The 21240-nt window shown below is 45.4% G+C and overlaps 1 protein-coding gene across 3 annotated transcripts in view; it reads left to right on the forward strand.

Moving 5' to 3' along the window:
- Positions 1-10560, forward strand: part of CC2D1B (coiled-coil and C2 domain containing 1B) — a 63285-nt gene extending 52725 nt beyond the window's left edge. For all 3 annotated transcript variants that reach the window (XM_040360473.1, XM_040360474.1, XM_040360475.1), the window contains exons 20-25: positions 745-803; positions 2919-2970; positions 4234-4333; positions 5943-6036; positions 6138-6266; positions 9047-10560. In XM_040360473.1, the coding sequence (XP_040216407.1) occupies positions 745-803; positions 2919-2970; positions 4234-4333; positions 5943-6036; positions 6138-6266; positions 9047-9049 (437 nt within the window). In that variant the 3' untranslated portion in view covers positions 9050-10560. The remainder of the gene's footprint in view (positions 1-744; positions 804-2918; positions 2971-4233; positions 4334-5942; positions 6037-6137; positions 6267-9046) is intronic.
- Positions 10561-21240: the final 10680 nt, after the last annotated feature.

The raw sequence follows: 21240 nt of genomic DNA on the forward strand, positions 1-21240 counted from the left end.
GATCTTAGAGAAATGTTAAAGGGTAACTCCACTTTTGTGGGAAAAAAAGAGACAAATAATATAGCGTATACAATTGTGACATATTGTAATTGAATGTTCCTTTTCAATCTGCAGTTCTGTGATTTTCTGTAAAACGCCCCCCTAAAAACGTAATTTCCTACTTGTGTGATTGGCTCACTGATTTTCCCACGACTCTGCACTACGATACAAGTCAAATTTTTGGCATCCCCTGCAACACAAATGTCATTTTTGGTGAGATACTCCCAAAGGGAAATAATATTCAAAGGAATGCAAATCCTGCCAATTTCCTCATTAGAGGAAACCCCATGTGACAACACTGACCCAATCACAAGCACCAGCGCTGTCACTGGAGAGGGAATGGAGTTAGTCACACCCTCCCCCACTCCCGGAAGTACTATATTTATTTTTTAGCTGCAAGGGGCTGAACGTAGCAGTGGGGGGAATGATGAAAAATATTCTGCAGGGGAGGGCGGCATTCAAAGCACTTTGTTGTTCTGCCCTGCATGGAACAAAGCAAGATTTGCTTCAATGGCACAAACGCCGGAATGGCCTCTCAGGAGCTGCTGAATATACAGCAAAGTGTGGACTCCATGGTTGTGTTGCACCCTTTGTCACCATATAACTCCATATTTTATATGAAGTTTCTTTTCTCTGTTATTTTTTACCTGTAGTTTTACTTGGTATCCGATGACAACTACCCAATTCTGTTAATCTGTTTCACAGGAATGACGCCCAATGACCTGCATGCGTTTGTGAAGTTTGATTTTCCATATCCAAGCACGGTAAGAAGAGGAAACAGATTATACCTGTGAAATCTCAGGCTCCTATTAACCACTTGACCACTGGGCACTTAAACCCCCTTCCTAACCAGACCAATTTTCAGCTTTCGGTGCTCTCACAATTTGAATGACAATTACTCAGTCATACAACATTGTACCCATTTGAAATTTTTGTCCTTTTTTTCACACAAATAGAGCTTTCTTTTGGTGGTATTAGATCACCTCTGGGTTTTTTATTTTTTGCGCTATAAAAGAAAAACGACAGAAAATTCTGTAAAAATAAATAAATAAAAACTTGTTTCTGTCATATTCGCAGGTTATTTCTCACACACAGCATATGCATACCACGAATGACACCCCAAAACACATTCTGCTATTCATCCCGAGTATGGCGATACCCCAAGTGTGCGACTTTTACACGGCGTGGCCACATACAGAGGCCCAACATGCAGGGAGCACCATCAGGCGTTCTGGAGCACCCAGGCCAATTCTGACATTTCTCTCCTACATGGAAAAATCACCATTTATTTGCTAGAAAATTACATAGAACCCCAAAACATTATATATGCAGAGTATTGGGGGCATTGCAGAGTATTGGGGGCATTGCAGAGTATTGGGGGCATTGCAGAGTATTGGGGGCATTGCAGAGTATTGGGGGCATTGCAGAGTATCGCGCAGGGTATTGGGGTATTGCAGAGTATTGGGGTATTGCAGAGTATTGGGGTATTGCAGAGTATTGGGGTATTGCAGAGTATTGGGGTATTGCAGGGTATTGGGGTATTGCAGGGTATTGGGGTATTGCAGAGTATCGAGGTATTGCAGAGTATCGAGGTATTGCAGAGTATCGAGGTATTGCAGAGTATCGAGGTATTGCAGAGTATCGAGGTATTGCAGAGTATCGAGGTATTGCAGAGTATCGGGGTATTGCAGAGTATCGGGGTATTGCAGAGTATCGGGGTATTGCAGAGTATCGGGGTATTGCAGAGTATCGGGGTATTGCAGAGTATCGGGGTATTGCAGAGTATCGGGGTATTGCAGGCAGAGTATCGGGGTATTGCAGGCAGAGTATCGGGGTATTGCAGGCAGAGTATCGGGGTATTGCAGAGTATCGAGGTATGGGAGGCAGAGTATGGGGTATGGCAGGCAGAGTATGGGGTATTGCGCAGGGAAGGATGGCTGGATCTGTGACTGCAGTTGTCACAGATCCAGCCACAGCACTGCTGACACCCGCTCCCCCCCCCCCCTCTGTACCGAACGGTACAGAGAGGAGAGGGAGGAACCGGCGTCATCAAATGACGCCGGTTTGTTTACAAGTGATCGCTCCGTCATTTGACAGAGCGATCACGTGGTAAACGGCCGCGATCAGCGGCAATTTACCGTCATCCGTGATGCGCCGGGTCTTCTAGACCCGGCGAGCACGGACACTTCCGCGAGCGCGGCCCAGGGGACGCGCAAACGCGGAAGTGCACGAGGACGTCCCAGGGACGTCCTGTCAGAGTAACTCGACCGCGCTGTAGCAGTATTTTTGCTATAGCGCGGTCGGCAAGTGGTTAATGTGTGGAAATTGAATTATGGTGGCACAGTGGTGTAGTGTGTAGCACTATTGCCTAGCAGTAAAAAAGGGTCGCTGGTTTGAATCCCAACCATGACACTACCTGCCTGGAGTGTGTATGTTCTCCCTGTACCTGCATGGGTTTCCTCCGGGTACTCCCATTTCCTCCCACACTCCAAAGACATGCTGGTAGGTTAATTGGCTTCTAAATTGGCCCTAGTGTGTGTATGTATGAATGTGAGTTAGGGACCTTAGATTGTAAGCTCCTTGAGGGTAGAGACTGATGTGAATGTACAATGTATATGTAAGGCGATGCGTAAATTGACGGCGCTATAAAAGTACCTTAAATAATAATAATGTTTTGAAAAGGAACATTTTATTATAAATTATATTTTACAGGATTTATATAGCGCCAGCAATTTGCACAGCATCTTACAATGTAGAGGGGTGGGCAGTACAATTACAATACAGTTCATTACAGTAGAATTAGGAGGGCCCTGTTCATGGAGCTTACAGATTTGAATCTATCTGAGCTTTTAAACGCAGTCAATGTTTTTCTCTTGCAGGAACAGCCACAGAGAAATAAAACCCTTGTCGCTAAAAACACCAACTCTCCAGGTGAGATTATTCAAGTATTTCTGTGCCTAGTGCCATTGTTGGGCAGCGTATGTGTGATTGTTCAGAGAACTAAAAGCACCGCCAGTCAGAATACTGCTGTGGGAAGGTGATGCTGTATGTCCAGAAGAAATCTGAAATCCAGCCTGGAATGACACTGTGGGGGAGATTTACTAAAACTGGTGCACACAAAATCTGGTGCAGATCTGCATAGAAACCAATCGGCTTCCATGTTTATTTTGGTCAAAGCTTAATTGAACAAGCTGAAGTTAGAAGCTGATTGGTTACTATGCACAGCTGCACCAGATTCTGTGTGTACCAGTTTTAATAAATCTTTAGGTCAGTGGTTCTCAACCTCACTAGTGCCGTGACCCCTTGATAAAATTTCCCAAGTTGTGGGGACCCCTAACAGTAAAATTATTTTTGTAGCGTAGCGCTCCCTGAGTCCCCTCCAATCGTACAGTATTAAAACCTCCATATGGTACATTTTAGGATGTACCACTCTTTCGCTTTGTTCTCTTTTCTTTCCCTTGTATCTCTCTCTATCCTAATTTCTTATTTTTTTTCACCCATCCCTCTCTTTTCCTCCCTTCTTTCTTCCTCACCCTTTTTTTTCCCTCCCTTCCATGTATTCTCTATTTTTATTCATTCTTTTACTCCTTAGTGGGGGGGAATGGGATGGGTGGCAATGCTGGGGGGAGTTCTGTTCAGCCAACTTAGATTCTCTTCATCTGCTGATCGAAGAGCTATAGTGGGGATTTTTAATGGCAACTATAATCACAGGTAGTAATACTCACTGTGTCTCTGACTTTGTGGTGTCTCGTAGCAGTGACACCTATGCTGAAATCAGGTCTCCTCCAGCCCCTCCCACCTCACATTCCTTACCAGTCAACTTACCTCTAGTCTCTGCCCCCAGCCATGCCGTGAACTGAATGTGCGGCTGTAAAAAGGCTGAGTGGGTGGCAGTGGGCTCCAGGAACAGCCCAGCTGGGCGGCCACAGGCTCCAGAGACAGCCCTGCTGGGCAGCTGCAAAACAGTTGGGAGAGTGGTGCGGGAACAGCCCAGGATTTAGTGACCCCTGGCAGATCATCATTTGACCCCCGAGGGGGTCCCGACCCCAGGTTGAGAACCACTGCTTTAGAGTTGTGAAACACTGCTTTACTGTATATCAATCTGTACTGTCCTGTCAATCACAGTGATTGAATAATTTGTCTATGGTATATGGAGGTGATGTATGTTCTGTTTTCATGGTCTTTGTTATACAGAGTATGAACAGTCGTTTAAACTAAATATCAACCGCAACCACAGAGGCTTCAAACGGGTAGTTCAGGCCAAAGGCATCAAGTTTGAAATCTTCCACAAAGGGTGAGTGACTGTTAGGGCACTAAATTTCTAAAGCATCATACACACCAGTAGTGTTTTTTTTTCGTTCAACCCAGCAGGGCTGAACAAACAGAAAAAAAAATGTTTAGGAGTAGCTGCTGTACTAACTACCAACTTCCCTGCTGTTTTATTGTGTTCTTACAAGGAACACTCCAGTTAGCGCTTTCAGCCATTGGCTGAGAGCACTGATCAGGAGACGGTCGGCTGACCTTTTTCGGTCATGCCCCTTTGAACGGCCAGATGCTGTCGGCCCGACTCGAGTACACATGGGCCTGATGTCAGACAGTTTCTATTAAACCGGACGATGCCACCCGACATTTGCCCAGTGTACTAGGCTTAGCTCTTAACAAATGCTTCTATAGCGTTAATGCGTTTTAGTACGGATGTTAGACTGGCTTTTTACAAGCCTATTTACAGGAAATTGCAGGAAAGAAACAATTTTAGGTGTAGCTTGTCATGGTGAATGTTTCCTGTGCATACTCTATTAGCAGGGAAGGCAACAGCATGGATTCCTTTACCCCTTGTTTGGCCTCCTGCAGATGATGCTGATGTATGAGCAATTGGCTGAACAAATGAAGAGGAGAAGGGCATCCTGACACTATTGGGTACATCCAATTGATAGGAAATATTCTATAGGGCACTTTCATGCCCTGTATCATCATTTACACACCTACCCTCAGACATTCATGTCTGCTTTCTTCAAACAGCACAAACAGAAAAGTGCATTGAAGGAAGTAACTGCAGGAGACTCTATGCTCGCCTCTAACATTACAGGGCATTAAAAACTAATTTTAACTCCTCACAACCGCCTGCCAGTGCATTTGTGGAGTGTTACTAGAAACTTGAATGGGAAGCGTTGAAAGGCTTCAATTTCCTCCAGACTCGACACAAGGCTTACATTTTGAAGCAACGCTAAAGCTTTTTGTTGTGGTAATATTAACAGCACTGTGTGCTGCCCATGGTATCATTTGCATCAGGGTTGCCAACTTTCAGTAAATTTACAAACAGTTTGTAAAATCCGTAATTCTGTATGTCCATAATGGACATTTATAGACAGATACAAAAATTACGGATTTTACAAACTGTTTGTAAATTTACTGACGGTTGGCAACCTTTATTTGCATAGGCGTTTGAGGAGCATTAAAAGCGCCCCTCAAACACCTGCTATCAATGCCAGTGTGAACTTGGCCTTAGAGAGGATAGTGGGCTTTGACTTGCCCCAAAGCTGTAGCTAGTGTTAGCTTTGACATTTGTCATCATCCTTGTTGTCCCACTTGACAATATAAATGTCAGTCCTTCACTCCAACTCATGGGCTGCACCCCCGGCTCATCACTCTTGGCTTTGGATAAAGTACAAAAGGTTTTCAAGTATTCTGGGCTTTCCTGGAGTTGTGCATATATATTGTAAATAACATGATTGGTAGGTATTTTTTCATTGTTTGCATCCAACTTGGAGCATACCCTCTCTGTCTGAACGAAAACAGAGATACACTGTGGTTCAAAAGATGTCCATCTCATGTCTATGTGCAGCCCATAGACTTGTTCACTTGATCAGATGTTGTTAAAAATACTTCTCTCTCCTCTTCTGCAGAGTATTCTTGTTCAGAAGTGATAAGCAAATTGGGACTGCAAATGTTAAACTGGACAAGTTGGAGACGCAGTGTGAGATTCGAGAGATTGTAGAGGTAATAGTAATATCACTTTATTCCAAACATCTGTTAAAAAAGAAAAAAACTCTACCTTTACAGTGAAATACTTAAGTATATCTTTAATAATCTTATTTCAGGTGTTTGATGGAAGAAAACCAACCGGGGGGAAACTTGAAGTAAAGGTTAGGTTAAGGGAGCCTCTCAATGGTCAAGACCTTCAAACCGTGACAGAGAAGTGGCTGGTGATGGACCCTGTTACAAGGAAGGTAATGGCATCTGGTTAATCAGGCGTTTCTTGCTCAGTCGTGCATAGAATTTGTTGGCATTATAAAACAAAACCCCCGGGTATGAAGGAGCTTCAAGTCATGTTGCACGTGTTTCCATGGTGCAGCTGAAAAAGACTCCCATCTTCCACACAAGAATAGTGGTGGCCAAACAACAATTCCAATCAATTTGGCAATAACAATCAGCTCAAGACAGTAACAGCTTAGATCTTTGAAGTTGATGGTAGGCTGTATTGATCCATATGGTTGTTTTTGTGATCAAAATCTGGTTGAAAGTTGTTAGTTTTCTAGCAATTTTATCAGGCGTATGACCATAAAGTGGCCAATTTGATGCCCATTGCTACTTTCTTGCAAGGGTATTTCACTGTTTAGCCTGGCTTTTGGAGTGTCATGACTGAACCCCACTGGACTGGACATTGTGGGGCTATCCTTTAAAGAGGAGTTCTAGTCTGTAAAAAAATAAATAAGTCCGCTGCTACAAATACTGTAGCTGCTGACTTTTAATATAAGGACATCCTGGGATGTCGGCATCCATAGCTGATTCGTCAATCGCCTTCAGGCGCAGGCAACAGCATCTGTAGTAAGTGAAACAGGAAGTGAAGCCTTGTGGCTTTCGCAGTCTGTTTTCTACTGTGCCTGCGTGAGTCACGTTGTGCTTTCTGAATGGTCCCGGCGTCTTCTGAGACCTCTGTCCCCGAAGGCAGTGGGGGAAAGGAGGAGGGGCCAGAAATGACGTAGATCGCTGTGCATCGATCTTACCAGGAAGTAGGAGTGGGCACCTGTCAAAACCAGGCCCCATAAAAAGTGCCAAATGTAACCATGGAGGAGGGGAGGGTGCAAACAAGCGGAGCTTCCCCTTTTGTGTAGAGCTACGCTTTAAGTGCGGTTCGGGATCTAGGTTCTGAGTATCACGCTTTCCAAACCCTGTTTTGGTAACATGTTAGGTGCAGAGCACTTTCCAGGTCCAGAGTCAATGGCATTGCCTCAACGTTTGCCCTGTCTTTGAATACTCACTATGTGAATGGGCTGAGCACTTGAAGCTACCTGACTGTTTGAATACTTGGTCGCCTCTCAATTTCTTGCTTTCTCATGGTTCTATAAGTAAAGGGGTTAACTCTGAGGGACTGAGTGCTGACTTCATCCACTGGGGAAAGTGTTGTGTACAATTTTGTTATTCATCATTAAAAAAGCATGCCATCTTTCTGTTAAAAAAAAAAAAAAAAAAAAGAATGCCAAAAATGAAAGGCTTCTATGTTGAGGTATGTTACCCAAGAAGTATGTTTTTACTTCAGCGGTCCATCCATCTCCGACTTCAGTCACATCCCATCCTCAAAGTTTCATGTTTATTTCAACCATTCTAGGGTAAGTGAGCTTAGAGCCCCACTCTGTGCCCTAAACAAGACAGGCCGGTGTTCTATCGAAGTGCCCGCTATCAAGAACTGCCCGGTTCGAACTGCGCATCACAACAGCTGAGTTTATGATCAGCTGAGACGGCGCCTGCGTACAACAGCGGCCACTTCTCAGTAGAACACCGCGCTTGCCGAGGCACGTTCATGCTGGTGAGAGGCGGATTTTTATATGATGGGGCCGGATTATTAAATGATGGACAGTGCTGTTCAAATGGAGGCGGATTTTTGATATATGATACAAAACCCCGCCCTTCAGTTTACTAAACATGCCCTGCAAACGTCCAGGAAGAATGGCACAAAAATATGCGTTTTGCAGCACTGCTCATCATTTAATAATCCGCCCCCATCGTGTACTAATCCACCCCTCACCCACATGAACACGCCTCGGCAGCACAGAGCACAATCTGATAGAAAAAAATTCTTCCGTCTGCTAATGTGCGCATGTGCCACCTCGCCATCGCAACAGCTGATCGTAAACTCATCTGTTGTGATGTGCATTGGCACTTCGTCCTGGTCATTTTTCGATAAGGGGGCACTTCTCGACAGAACACTGGCCCTAGTCAGGCCCCTAATGGGATGTCCGAATTTCCTCAGTATGATCAGTTTATAGAGGAGGAACGTGCACATATGAAAAACAGTTTACTTATGAGTGCTGGGGAAAGTGGTGTGCACAATTTTGTTTTTCACCATTAAAAAAACATCTCTTCATTCTCCAGGCAGTCTCCAGTTCTTGTTTTCCTTGGGCCTGTTACCAGTTATTTGTGGTTTCCCACCCCTGTGTTTGACTGCTTTTGGACTTTCCAGCGCTTTGACTTCCTGTGTCCCTTAATAAACCATAAAATCCCTATATTGGAGTACATTGAGAGACGCAGTTCCTACCCCTCCCTGCTTGTGATAACACTGTCAGTACTGCTTTGCTACAAAATTCGAGGAATGCTGGTTAAACCCTGGGCCTGCTACGTTTTTTTTGTTTGCCAATGTCCAGCCCTCATGTAGGTGGTAGCGTAACCCAAAGGTTTAGAACTTCCTGTGTCCCTCTCAAGAAAATAATTTTATGGTGAATAAGGTCCAAGGGTCTTTTCACCAGTCCAGTCCAATGAGGGTGGCTCCTTCCTCTGCTCTGGTGGTGGAAGGTCCATCGTCCTGCACTGAATGATGCTCAAGTAATGTGTGAGTGAAGTTTGGTTCAGTAGTCACCTGAGCCCAGGTGCATGAGGATGTCCTCCTGTCCGTGAGAGCTTGTACTAAGAATAGTGATTGAATAAAGTATAAAAGTCCTAATAAAAATAGGGGAAAAAAAAGGGAAGAGAATGATGTGGTTTTGACTGTAATCCCTCTTATTACCTCTTCTAGTGAAAGTGGTTCAGTAAGAGGACGGCTTCCTGTACAATGAAGACGCTGCCTTCACACACCCCCGTCAGCCTGTTCTTGCCGTGTGTTCCACAGGCCAGAAAAGGAGTTGCATACCAAAGGACTTTCCTGCAGCGTTGAAGCACATGAGAGGAACGCCGTCATAACCGGAAAAAGATCACGTTAATATATCAATGCAGAATGTCCACGGCTGTGCAGCCCTTGCGGCATTAAAGTGCGCTGACCGCTCTACCTTACTAACAGCACAACTTGGCGTCACCCACATGTAATCTCTGGCTTTATGTGTTGAATGTAAATGAAGATCTGTTTTATGATCACCAGAGACCAGAGGACAAGCGTGACACAAATTTCAGAATGTACTGCAACAGAATGCTGCTGCTAGCCTGTGAGGGGTTTCTGTTCCTGAGACCCATAATACATTGCAGCATAGCTTGCCAGCAACATTCCTGATTGTGGATTTGCTTCTGGTGCTGAAACAACGCTGATTACTCAAAAGCTGCACTGCAAAAAAAAAAACACACACATTGTGCTATTTCTAGCTGTTTTAACCAGTTTACAGGTTAATATGTCTGTAATTGATTATTTAGGTTGTCATGGGTTACCATGAAGGAAAGGCTGCTATGTTGAGGTACGTTACCCAAGAAGGTCCATCCATCTCCGACTACAGTCACAGCCCACCTCAAAGTTTCAACCATTCTAGGGTAAGTGAGCTTAGAGTCCCACTCTGTCCCATAGACAAGACAAGGCCAGCCCTAGCCAGTTCCCTAATGGGATGTCCGAAATCCCTGCCGTATGATCAGCTTACAGAGGAGGGACGTGCAAATATGAAAAGAACTTCACTTCCTTTTATCCATAGTAAAGGGAACGATCAGCACCCGCTCATCAGATTTTCCAGCGTTTTGGAATTTCTCTGCAATAACCTTGACTTCTGATGCAAGCTGGTCAACCCTCTAAGGGCAGACGGTTGTCTATCACAAGCGGCGCTCAAAGCGTTCATAACTTGTGTAGTGTGTGTGACCACCCTGTGACCGAGCAGGGAAATGATCATCTTTGTAAAGATTATTTTGTTCCCTTATGCCTGTACCAATTGAAAAATATTCTCATTTTCTTTAGAAACTGAACATTCACAGGGATCGGCGGTATTTCTAAAGCCCACATTTGAGTTCTACTTTCACATGCTTTATAACTTCCTGCTGCTGAAATCTGACAGATTAACCAGATTACATTTGGTGCTTCGATCTAGCGTTTTCATGTTGTGTCCAATGGATATCTTGCCCGCTTGAAACAGCGACTTGCCTGGATCAGAAAGGACTGTAACATTCTTCTCCAAATCTGTCATTTCTACATGGTGTATACAAACGGGGCAAATGTGGATGTACCTATGTTTTATCAATGGGATCCTGCAATACAGTGCAGACACAAATGATTGCTGGCATAGAAAACATAAGAACCTGTACAAGCCTAGTGGAACAAGAGAATAAATCGTTTGGAAAGTTGATCATTTCAGATTCCTGCTTCACGATATCAATGTTACATAGTTAGTCTGGTTGAAAAAAAAGTCCATCTAGATCAGGGATCTCCAAACTATGGCCCTCTAGCTGTTTAGGAACTACAATTTCCATCATGTCTGTGAATGTCAGAGATTTACAGTGCCTCATGGGATGTGTAGTTCTGCAACAGCTGGAAGGCCGGAGTTTTGTAGATCTCTGATGTAGATCAACCAAAGGTAAAGGTAGAAGATTAAACCCTGAGGGCCCTTTCACACCTACCTGTTCCATTGCCATGTGTTACTGTGCACATTAACATGCAATACATTAAAAAAGCTCATTCATTTGGAATGGGTTGGAAACAAAGTAAAAGCAAGAGTTGCACTGTTTTTTGTTTTGCTTGATAGAGGGCATGAAATGCACTACATGTTCCTTGTGGTGCTCGGGAATGCGGGTCCTTGGCACCAACTGGATGTTGTATTCTGGTGCCTTTCTAAATGAAGGCACCGCACAGAGTTCCAAAACTCAAAAGTGTGAAGGGAGCCTTGAAGTGGACCTTCAGTCATTTTTTTCAACTTTCCATCTATTAAATCTTCTGCCCTTGTTGTTTTAAATTTGTATAGTAAAACTTTTACAAATTATGTGAGCAGACTGTTGTTCCTCTTTAAGGAAACTTTTGGTGAGTCATGAACTCTAGTGCTTTCTGTATCACTGACACGGTACAAGTAAGCCACTGAAATCATCTCCTGTTATGAATACTCATTATAAGTTAGTGACTCGGAAAGTATTGAAGCCAATGGATAAATGACACCCAGACAGCTTGCATTTATAGAAGGAAGTCTACAGTGGCAGACTATTTATTTCTCGTTCACACAGGGTGTACTATTGTGTATGACTTTACACCATGCTTACCGACAGAGGTGTCCCATGCATCCCCCCTGCAGGTAGTCCCATCGGTGTATATTGGGTCATTGTGTCCCAATATGACATCCGTGTCCAGCAGCTCTGACATTTTTGTGGGGGATCATTTCTGTGCAAGACTTTTACAATTATTTTCTTGAGTTGTAGAACTGGCTGGTTCTTTCCTGTGGCGTTAAAGTGATTGTAAAGGTTTTTTTTTTTTTTTTTTTTAAATTACAAATTTGTTATACTTACCTGCTCTGTGCTATGGTTTTGCACAGAGTGGCCCGTTCCTTCTTTTTTAGGACACTCCTGGCTCCTCCTCTTCATTGGGTGCCCCCACGGAGAGCCGCTTTCCATTGGGGCACCTGTATAGGCGCGCTCCTGAGTCCTGCTGCATCTATTGACCCAGACAGCAGGACTTTGCCCCGCCCCCGACTCCTGTGTCACTGGATTTGGTTGACAGCAGCACGAGCCAATGGTTCCTGCTGCTATCAATCTATCCAATGAGGACCCAAGACAGCAACTGGAGCTCCTGTGCTTGTCCCCGTTGCTGGAATAGAATGCCTTAAGGTGAAAAACCTTGAGACTTTACAACTCCTTCAGGTAATACCCATTTGTTTCAGCAACAACAAACAAAATTGCACGTTTTTTTTCAGTAATGATTTCCTGCACAGATTACAAATTGCCCAGGCGTGGGTTTACATTCTGCACAAGTCCCTGTGGCGTAGGTTATGTCGCACATAATTTATAACAGCAGCTGTGTGGATTAGTAATTTATGTGCATACGTTTGCATACATTGTGTTTATCAATTATTTATCCCCCACTGTCAGGTTTTAGTATTTCATAGCACACAGTATGTTGCTAAGCTGTCCATTTGCCTGCAGATATACAGAAATAAACATCTGCACACAATGGCAATTCCTTGCACCATTTATTGTGTAATCGCGTTGACGCGTTTCACATGAAAGTGTGCTTAATCATGATGATTGTGTCCTTTTGTGTCACTTGTTCTTGAACATTACACAATAAATGGTGCAAGGACTTGCCATGGTGTGCAGCCGTTTCTTTCTGGATTTCATGCATTGCGGAGGGGATCCAGGGCGGGCACCTATGGGTGGAGACCATTACGCTAAACCTCACCTGGAGCGGCGTCTCCTCCCACTATTGATATCTATAGATCTAGCTTCTCCAGACTTTTCCTTCTTCGAGAAAGGGGTCAAAGCTGCAGCAGAGTTAGCCACCTACAGATCTGACTTTTTGTGATCCAGACCACTGACCGGTGACAGTAAACAACTTGTTGAACAGCTGTATTGTTACACTTACAACCTTGGAACAATTGCATATTCCATCATGTCCAAATAATGTTTGACTGGATAGCTATTGGACATTGAGGCTGGTGGTGAACCATACATTGGTGGATTTTCTGAAGGTAATTTCTTTATCGTTACATCACGGGACACAGAGCGGCATTCATTACTATATGGGTTATATGGAGTACCTTCAGGTGATAGACACTGGCAATCTCAAACAGGAAATGCCCCTCCCTATATAACCCCCTCCCATAGGAGGAGTACCCAGTTTTTACGCCAGTGTCTTAGGTGTTAGTCATGGTTTAGCTTGCCTCCGCATCCTTGGGATTAGGTGAGCTAACCGGTTCTGTCCAAAAAAGCCTCAGCGCTAAAGTGGTCAGTAACCGGACCCCAAACCCTTGGGGTATAGCCCATAATGCTTTTCTTTTTAGAGAGCTGGACCCTGGGCCCAGAACTTAGAAACCTTTGGGTGCCTAATGTTTTCTGTTGCCAGAGTGCTATATGGGCCCAGGACAGTGGATCCTTCATAGGAACCCAGGGCCTGAAGGTCTAGACATCCCCACCGAGATGGGGGAAGATTGGGCCTCTTGCTTGGCAAAGTCCTGCGGCATGGAGCAGGTAAGTGAGGGGAAAACTTGCGGAACTTGGTTCTTAGCAGGTTTTTTCTGGGGGGTCACAGGGGACATGCCTAAAGTTATGCACTGCATCTGGCAAACCAGTCACATATCATAAAGATAGGATGGCTCTATATGTATTATTCCCCATAAGATGTGACCTCCCTTGTAGTGTTGGAAAAGCATTGAGGCCTGTGTATAAAGTGTATGTGTGTGTCAGAGAGCTGTGCTTACCTGCAAGCCTCCAGGCGATGCTCCATTCAGTCTTCCTCCTCAGAGCCTGCAAAGCAGGCAAAACGCTGACCTCCTCGTGGTTCCAGGCTGCAGGCTGCAGTTTGCTGGAGCAGAGAGGCTCCCTTCCCCCCAAACCCCCCCCCCCCCCCCCGTCGGGAGGGGCATTTCCTGTTTGAGATTGCTGGGGGGGGAAGGGCGGGTCAGTGGCTTAAGGAAGGGGCGGCCCTTCCTTGTTTGTTCCATATAGCTCATTCAATACTTTGGAACTGGGGAGGAAAGACCAGAACGGCAAGCACGGGGCGCCGAGGACACACAGTGGCCAGAAAGAATATTGCAGTCTTCAGAAAACTGTTTTCAAGCCTAGGAATAGGCTGTTTCTTTTCCATCTCATAGTTTTTCTTGCAATACTACTCAGGGGGACAGAATGTTTTTTCTTTCCTAGATTTGAAAAAAAAAAAGATTTTTTTTTTTGAAAAAAAAAGTGTCATCTAGGGGAGAGGAAGCATTTTTTATCCCCCAAACAAGTGTTTGGGCATTTAACTATGTATAAGTCCCAGGTACCAATAAGTAGCAGGTGTACCTCGGTATTGTACCATGGCATCAAGAAACAAGTCAGAGGGTACAAGAGGTGGGGATTCCCCCAGAGAGTCTGAGGTCTCGGACAAAGCTATGCTGCTGCTTTCCCCACAGGGAGCCTTGGGGCCATCGGGATCTGGGGCTGGAGCTGACGCGAGTCAGTCCAACCCTAAGATGGTCACGGAGGAGGTATTACTCACCTCTTTAAAAGAGATGCAGAAAAGCATGGGAAAAATGATAGCCGCAGCTATGCGGGGCAGTAAGCGGAATAGATCTCCGTCGCCCGAGCGCGGACCCTCAGAGGAGGAGGTCCTTTCCTCAGGGGAATTGGACGACCTCTTGGACAAGGACCAAGTAGGTTCAGGGATCGAGGATCCGGATACAGAGGAGTCTGGGGCAGTCTCCCTGAGGGAGAGCTGGTGGATTCAAGGATTGTCGGACTTGGTCCATAAGGCATTCAACTTGCCAGTACCAGATCTCCAGGTATCGACGGTTTCAGCTTTGGGCTCACTGAGGGCGCCTCAAAGCAATGCTGTGTTTCCGATCCATCCTCTATTAGAGGGAGTTTTGTTCCAAGATTGGAACAAGCCAGATAAGATCTTCTTACCACCTAAAAGATTCTCTGTCCTATATCCTATGGAAGATAAATTTTCCAAAAGATGGGCTACTCCTGCAGTGGACGCAGCCATCTCATGTGTTAACAAATCGTTAACATGCCCTGTAGAAAACATACAGGTGTTCAAGGATCCAGTTGATAAGCGCTTGGAAGCACTACTTAAGAACTCCTTCACTGCTGCAGGGGCAGTAGTACAGCCAGCTGTGGCCGCGATTGGGGTTGCTCAAGCATTATCGGATCAATTTAAGCAGATGCTTAAACTTATTCCTGCTCAGCAGGCAGAAGAATTTTCGGATGTCCCTAAGGCCATATGTTTTACGGTAGACGCAATCAAGGATTCTATCCAGCAAGCGTCACGTTTATCGTTATCCCTTATCCATATGAGAAGACTCTTATGGTTAAAAAGCTGGGAGGCTGAGCCCCCATGCAAGAAGCTCCTGGTAGGGTTCCCCTTCCATGGAGGACGACTCTTCGGAGAAGACCTAGATAAATACATTCAGACCATTTCAAACGGCAAGAGTACTCTCTTGCCAACTAAGAAGAAGGTTCAGGGGCCTGCGTTTAAACGACAGTATTCCCCTGGGCAGGGGCCCTCTAATACTAAGCAGTATCGACGGCCTCCTGCAAAAGCAAGCTTCGGCTTCAACAGCAGATCACAAGGACAGGCTGTTAGAGGCAAAAGGCAGTGGTTTCGCAAACCAGCAAAACCAGCCCCCAAGCCAACCTTATGAAGGGGCGCCCCCACCCACGAAGGTGGGGGGAAGGCTGCGACTCTTTTCAGAGATTTGGGAAGCCAGCATTCCCGACGAGTGGGTACGGTCTTCCGTGGCCACAGGCTACAAACTAGATTTCCTAAGGTTTCCTCCTCCTCATTTCCAGGAGTCGAGGATTCCAAACGATCCGGAGAAGGGAGCCGCATTAAGATCGGCATTAGATCATCTACTTTCCCAGGAAGTAATAGTAGAGGTACCAGTCCTGGAACAGGGGCTGGGCTTCTACTCCAACCTATTCATCATCCCAAAGGCCAATGGAGATGTCAGGCCAATTTTGGACCTAAAGATGGTAAATGCATACCTAAAGGTCCGCTCATTTCGGATGGAATCCGTGCGGTCAGCAGCTGCCACACTCCAAAGGGACGACTTCATGGCGTCCATAGACATAAAGGATGCCTACCTTCATGTTCCAATTTATCAGCCACATCAAAGATATCTACGCTTCATGGTGGCTTCACGTCATTTCCAATTCGTGGCGCTTCCCTTCGGGTTGGCTACGGCCCCCCGGGTGTTCACGAAGGTCCTAGCTCCAATCCTAGCCAAGCTAAGGATCCAAGGGGTCACGATCCTAGCATACCTGGACGACCTCCTAGTCATAGATCACTCGTCTCCCGGCTGGGAGCGAGCAGTGGCCCTCACGGTCCAATACCTCGAGAGGTTCGGCTGGGTCCTAAATCGAGAAAAGTCATCCTACTGGTTCTAAGCAAAAAGGAACCGACTATTCGCCTAAGTATGAGGTTACTAGGCAAGATGGTGGCCACATTCGAGGCGGTACCATACGCCCAGAGCCACACTCGCATCCTGCAGGCAGCCATTCTGTCAGCATGGAGCAGAAGGCCACAGGCCTTGGATATTCCGTTGCCGCTCTCATCAAGAGTCCGACAAAGTCTGTGTTGGTGGTTAGACCCTCAGAATCTACTGAAGGGGAAGTCTTTCAGCCCAGTGGCTTGGAAGATAGTGACCACAGACGCCAGCCTGACGGGCTGGGGAGCAATTTTGGATGGTTGCACTCGCCAAGGTACTTGGGCAAAGCTAGAGAAGCAGTTGCCCATCAACATCTTGGAGCTCAGAGCTGCTCGACTAGCCCTCAGGGCTTGGACGTCAAAATTGCAGGGGTTCCCGGTGAGAATTCAATCAGACAATGCCACGGCCGTGGCATACATAAATCACCAAGGGGGAACCAGGAGTCAAGCCGCTCAGAGAGAGGTGAGCTTGATTCTCCTATGGGCAGAGGCTCATGTGCCCTGCATATCGGCAATATTTATTCCAGGAGTGGACAACTTTCAGGCGGACTTCTTAAGCCGCCAGACTCTATGGCCGGGGGAATGGTCTCTGCATCCACAAGTCTTTCAAGCACTCTGCCAAAGATGGGGAGTGCCGGACGTGGATATCATGGCATCGAGACTCAACAAGAAGCTAGACGGGTTCATGTCCCGCTCAAGGGATCCGATGGCCTGCGGAACCGATGCGCTGGTTTGCCCTTGGCATCAGTTCAAACTGCTTTATGCGTTTCCCCCGCTCCAGTTACTACCCCGCCTGCTGCGCAGCATCCGGGTGGAGCACATACCAGTTATCCTGGTAGCTCCAGCATGGCCCAGAAGGGCATGGTACTCACTAATCCTAAGGATGGTAGTGGGAGACCCTTGGACTCTGCCTCTAAGGCCAGACCTGCTATCGCAAGGTCCGATCCTCCACCCTGCCTTACGGCATCTAGATTTGATGGCCTGGAGGCTGAATCCCTGATTCTCAGGGGTAGAGGTCTGTCTCAGAAAGTAATCTCTACCCTAATCAGAGCCAGGAAACCGGTCTCTAGGGTGATTTATCACAGGGTCTGGAAGGCCTATGTAGGCTGGTGTGAGTCCAAACTTTGGCTTCCTCGCAAGTTCACCATCGATAGAGTTTTAAGTTTTCTCCAGCTAGGAGTGGATAAGGGATTGGCATTAAGCACAATCAAGGGACAGATCTCAGCTCTGTCAGTGTGGTTTCAGCGGCCGCTGGCCACCCACTCGCTGGTTAAGACCTTCCTTCAAGGGGTCTTACGTATTAAACCTCCTGTTAAATCCCCGCTTTGTCCGTGGGATTTAAATCTTGTTCTGTCAAGTTTACAGAAACAACCGTTTGAGCCGTTGGCTGAAATTCCTTTGGTTTTACTGACAAGGAAGTTAGTATTTTTGGTCGCCATAGTTTCCGCAAGAAGAGTATCGGAACTGGCGGCCTTATCCTGTAAGGAACCATATCTTATTTTTCATAAGGACAGGGTCGTTCTACGCCCTCATCCTTCCTTCCTACCGAAGGTTATATCCAGTTTTCATTTGAACCAGGATTTGGTATTACCATCCTTCTTCCCTAAACCTACTTCCAGAAAGGAAGGGTTGCTGCATACCTTGGATATTGTCAGGGCCATGAAGGCCTATCTTAAAGCTACAAAGAAGATCCGGAAAACAGATGTGCTGTTCATTTTACCGGATGGGCCCAAGAAGGGGCAGGCAGCTGCAAAGTCCACCATTTCTAGGTGGATTAAGCAATTAATCACTCAGTCCTACGGCTTGAAGGGGTTGCCTCCTCCAGTATCATTAAAGGCTCATTCTACTAGAGCCATGGGCGCCTCCTGGGCAGCACACCACCAGATCTCTATGGCTCAAGTTTGCAAGGCGGCAACCTGGTCTTCTGTCCACACATTTACAAAATTCTACAAGTTGGACGTAAGAAGGAATACTGATACTGCCTTCGGGCAGGCAGTGCTGCAGGCTGCAGTTTGAGACCCTCGGATTCCGGGGGCTCCTCTTTTTTTGAGTTAAATTTAAAATTTAAGATTATTTTTCTCAACTAAGTTGGATTTATTATGATTTGAGTATATCTCTAAATTAAATCCTTTTGTCTTGGAGATGTTCTCCCTCCCCTCATTGTAAGCATTGCTTTGGGACATCCCATATAGTAATGAATGCCGCTCTGTGTCCCGTGATGTAACGATAAAGAAAAAGAGATTTTTAATACAGCTTACCTGTAAAATCTTTTTCTTGGAGTACATCACGGGACACAGAGCTCCCACCCCTCTTTTTGGGGACCATTTTGGGAGGCATACTGCTTGCTACAAAACTGAGGTACTCCTCCTATGGGAGGGGGTTATATAGGGAGGGGCATTTCCTGTTTGAGATTGCCAGTGTCTATCACCTGAAGGTACTCCATATAACCCATATAGTAATGAATGCCGCTCTGTGTCCCGTGATGTACTCCAAGAAAAAGATTTTACAGGTAAGCTGTATTAAAAAATCTCTTTTTTTTCACATATTGGCCCCATTAGGTCTGATTCACCCATGCCTCTGCTTGTAAACGTTTGTTTGAAGAGCAGTGTGTACAGCAAGCTTTTACATAACAATTAGCAGAGTTTTCATCCTGAATCAAGGCGCTTTTATTATAGCAATAAAGCACCCCATAGAACCAATTCAGGTTAAACCCTGGATCGTTATAGGTGTGCTGTGTGTCACTTTAAAGAGCTGCTTGCAGGCTTTCAGCAAGCTTCATGCCTGCTAGCAACTCGTTCAAAGGGACAGCTGGCACTCTTATTAAAATGTATTTAAAGTGTTACTAAACCCACATAGTACAGAACCTTGGGGGCACTCTGCACATGCTCAGTTTTGTGTGTATTGCTATAGCTTTTTTTTTTTAAGGGGGCATGTGATCAGCACAGGGCCAATCAGCACTGTCCAGACAGGGGTCCTGCAGCCTTATAGGAAAAGCTTTAACCAGACACTGATAGAAGTCACATGGCTGCACTAAGAGGGTTAGGAGTCATGCCGCCTAATAGGACAAGTCAGAGGAGAATGAGAACTCATCCTACAAGCTTTAACCAGACACTGATAGAAGTCACAAGACTGCTATATACTGCTGATGAGAAAGAGTATTTAGCGGGTTACAGGTGCATCTCAAAAAAATATCATCAAAAAGTTCATTTTTTTCAGTAATTTTATTAAAAAATGAAACTCCTATATCATATAGATTCATTACACAGAGTGATATATTTCAAGCATTTCTTTCTTTTGATTTTGATGATTATGGCTTGCAGCTAGTGGAAACCCAAAATTCAGTATCTCAAAATTAGAATATTACATAAGACCAATCAAAAAAGGAATTTTTAATACAGAAATGTTGGCTTACTGAAAAGCATGTCCATGTACAGTATAGTATGCACTCAATACTTGGTCGGGCTCCTTTTGCAGACACAATGCGACATGGCATGGAGGTGATCAGCCTGTGGCACTGCTGAGATGTTATGGAAGCCCAGGTTGCTTTGATGGCAGCCTTCAGCTCATCTGCATCGTTGGGTCTGGTGTCTCTCCTTCCTCTTGACAATACCCTACAGATTCTCTATGGGGTTTAGGTCAGGTGAGTTTGCTGGCCTATCAAGCACAGTGATACCATGATCATTAAACCAGGTATTGGTACTTTTGGCAGTGTGGGTAGGTGCCAAGTCCTGCTGGAAAATTAAATCGGCATCACCATAAAGCTGGTCAGCAGAGGGAGGCATGGAGTGCTCCAGAATTTCCTGGTAGAAGGTTTTGCTGACTTTGGACTTGATAAAACACAGTGGCTCAACACCAGCAGATGGCACGGCTCAACACCAGCAGATGGCACGGCTCCCCAAATCATCACTGACTGTGGAAACTTCACACTGGACCTCATGCAACATGGATTCTGTGCCTCTCCACTCTTCCTCCAGACTCCATTAACTTTCATCCAAAAGGAGGACTTTGGACCACTGAGCAACAGTCCAGTCCTGTTTCTCCTTAGCCCAGGTAAGATGCTTTTGATGTGGTTCAGAAGTGGATTGACGTGTCCTGGATACAGTCTTGTCTATATTCCCCTTGCGCATGTTCCTGAGAACAAGGCTCATTGATAGTGGGTGCTGCAGTGACTACCTGCTGGTTACTGGAAAAAGATAAATGCACATATTCACCAGCACACTAAGGATCCTTAAGGTTTTTATTGCACAAAGATCACACAAGTGCAACATTTTGAAACCTCACAGGACCCCTTTGCAAGGCATGTGATGATGAAGGGGGTCCTCCAAGGCTGCGATACATCTGTGCGTGGTGGGTCTTGAAGCACTGACACCAACGGTAGTCCACTCCTTGTAAATCTCCCCCAAATCCTTGAATGGCCTTTGCTTCACGATTCTCTCAAGGCTGTGGTTATCCGTTGCTTGTACACCTTTTTTTAACACACCTTTTCCTTCCATAGTTTTTTTCCATTAGAATGCTTGGATACAGCACTCTGTGAACAGCCAGCTTCTTTAGCAATGCCCTTTTGTGATCTACCCTCCTTATGGAGGGTGTCAATGACTGTCTTCTGGATAACTGTCAAGTCAGCAGTCTTCCCCATGATTGTGTAACTTACTGAACCAGACTGAGAGACCATTTAAAGGCTCAGGAACCCTTTACAGGTGTTTTTGAGTTATTTATCGGATTAGAGTAGGACACCATGAGTGTACAATATTAAACTTTTTCACAATATTTGAATTTTATGAGATACTGAATTTTGGGTTTTCACTAGCATCATCAAAATTCAAAGAAAGGAATGCTTGAAATATATCCCTCTGTGTGTAATGAATCTATATATTTCAGGAGTTTCACTTTTTGAATTACTGAAAAAAATTTACTTTTTG

This window comes from Rana temporaria, chromosome 7 (assembly GCF_905171775.1).
Source record: "Rana temporaria chromosome 7, aRanTem1.1, whole genome shotgun sequence".
NCBI lineage: Eukaryota > Metazoa > Chordata > Amphibia > Anura > Ranidae > Rana > Rana temporaria.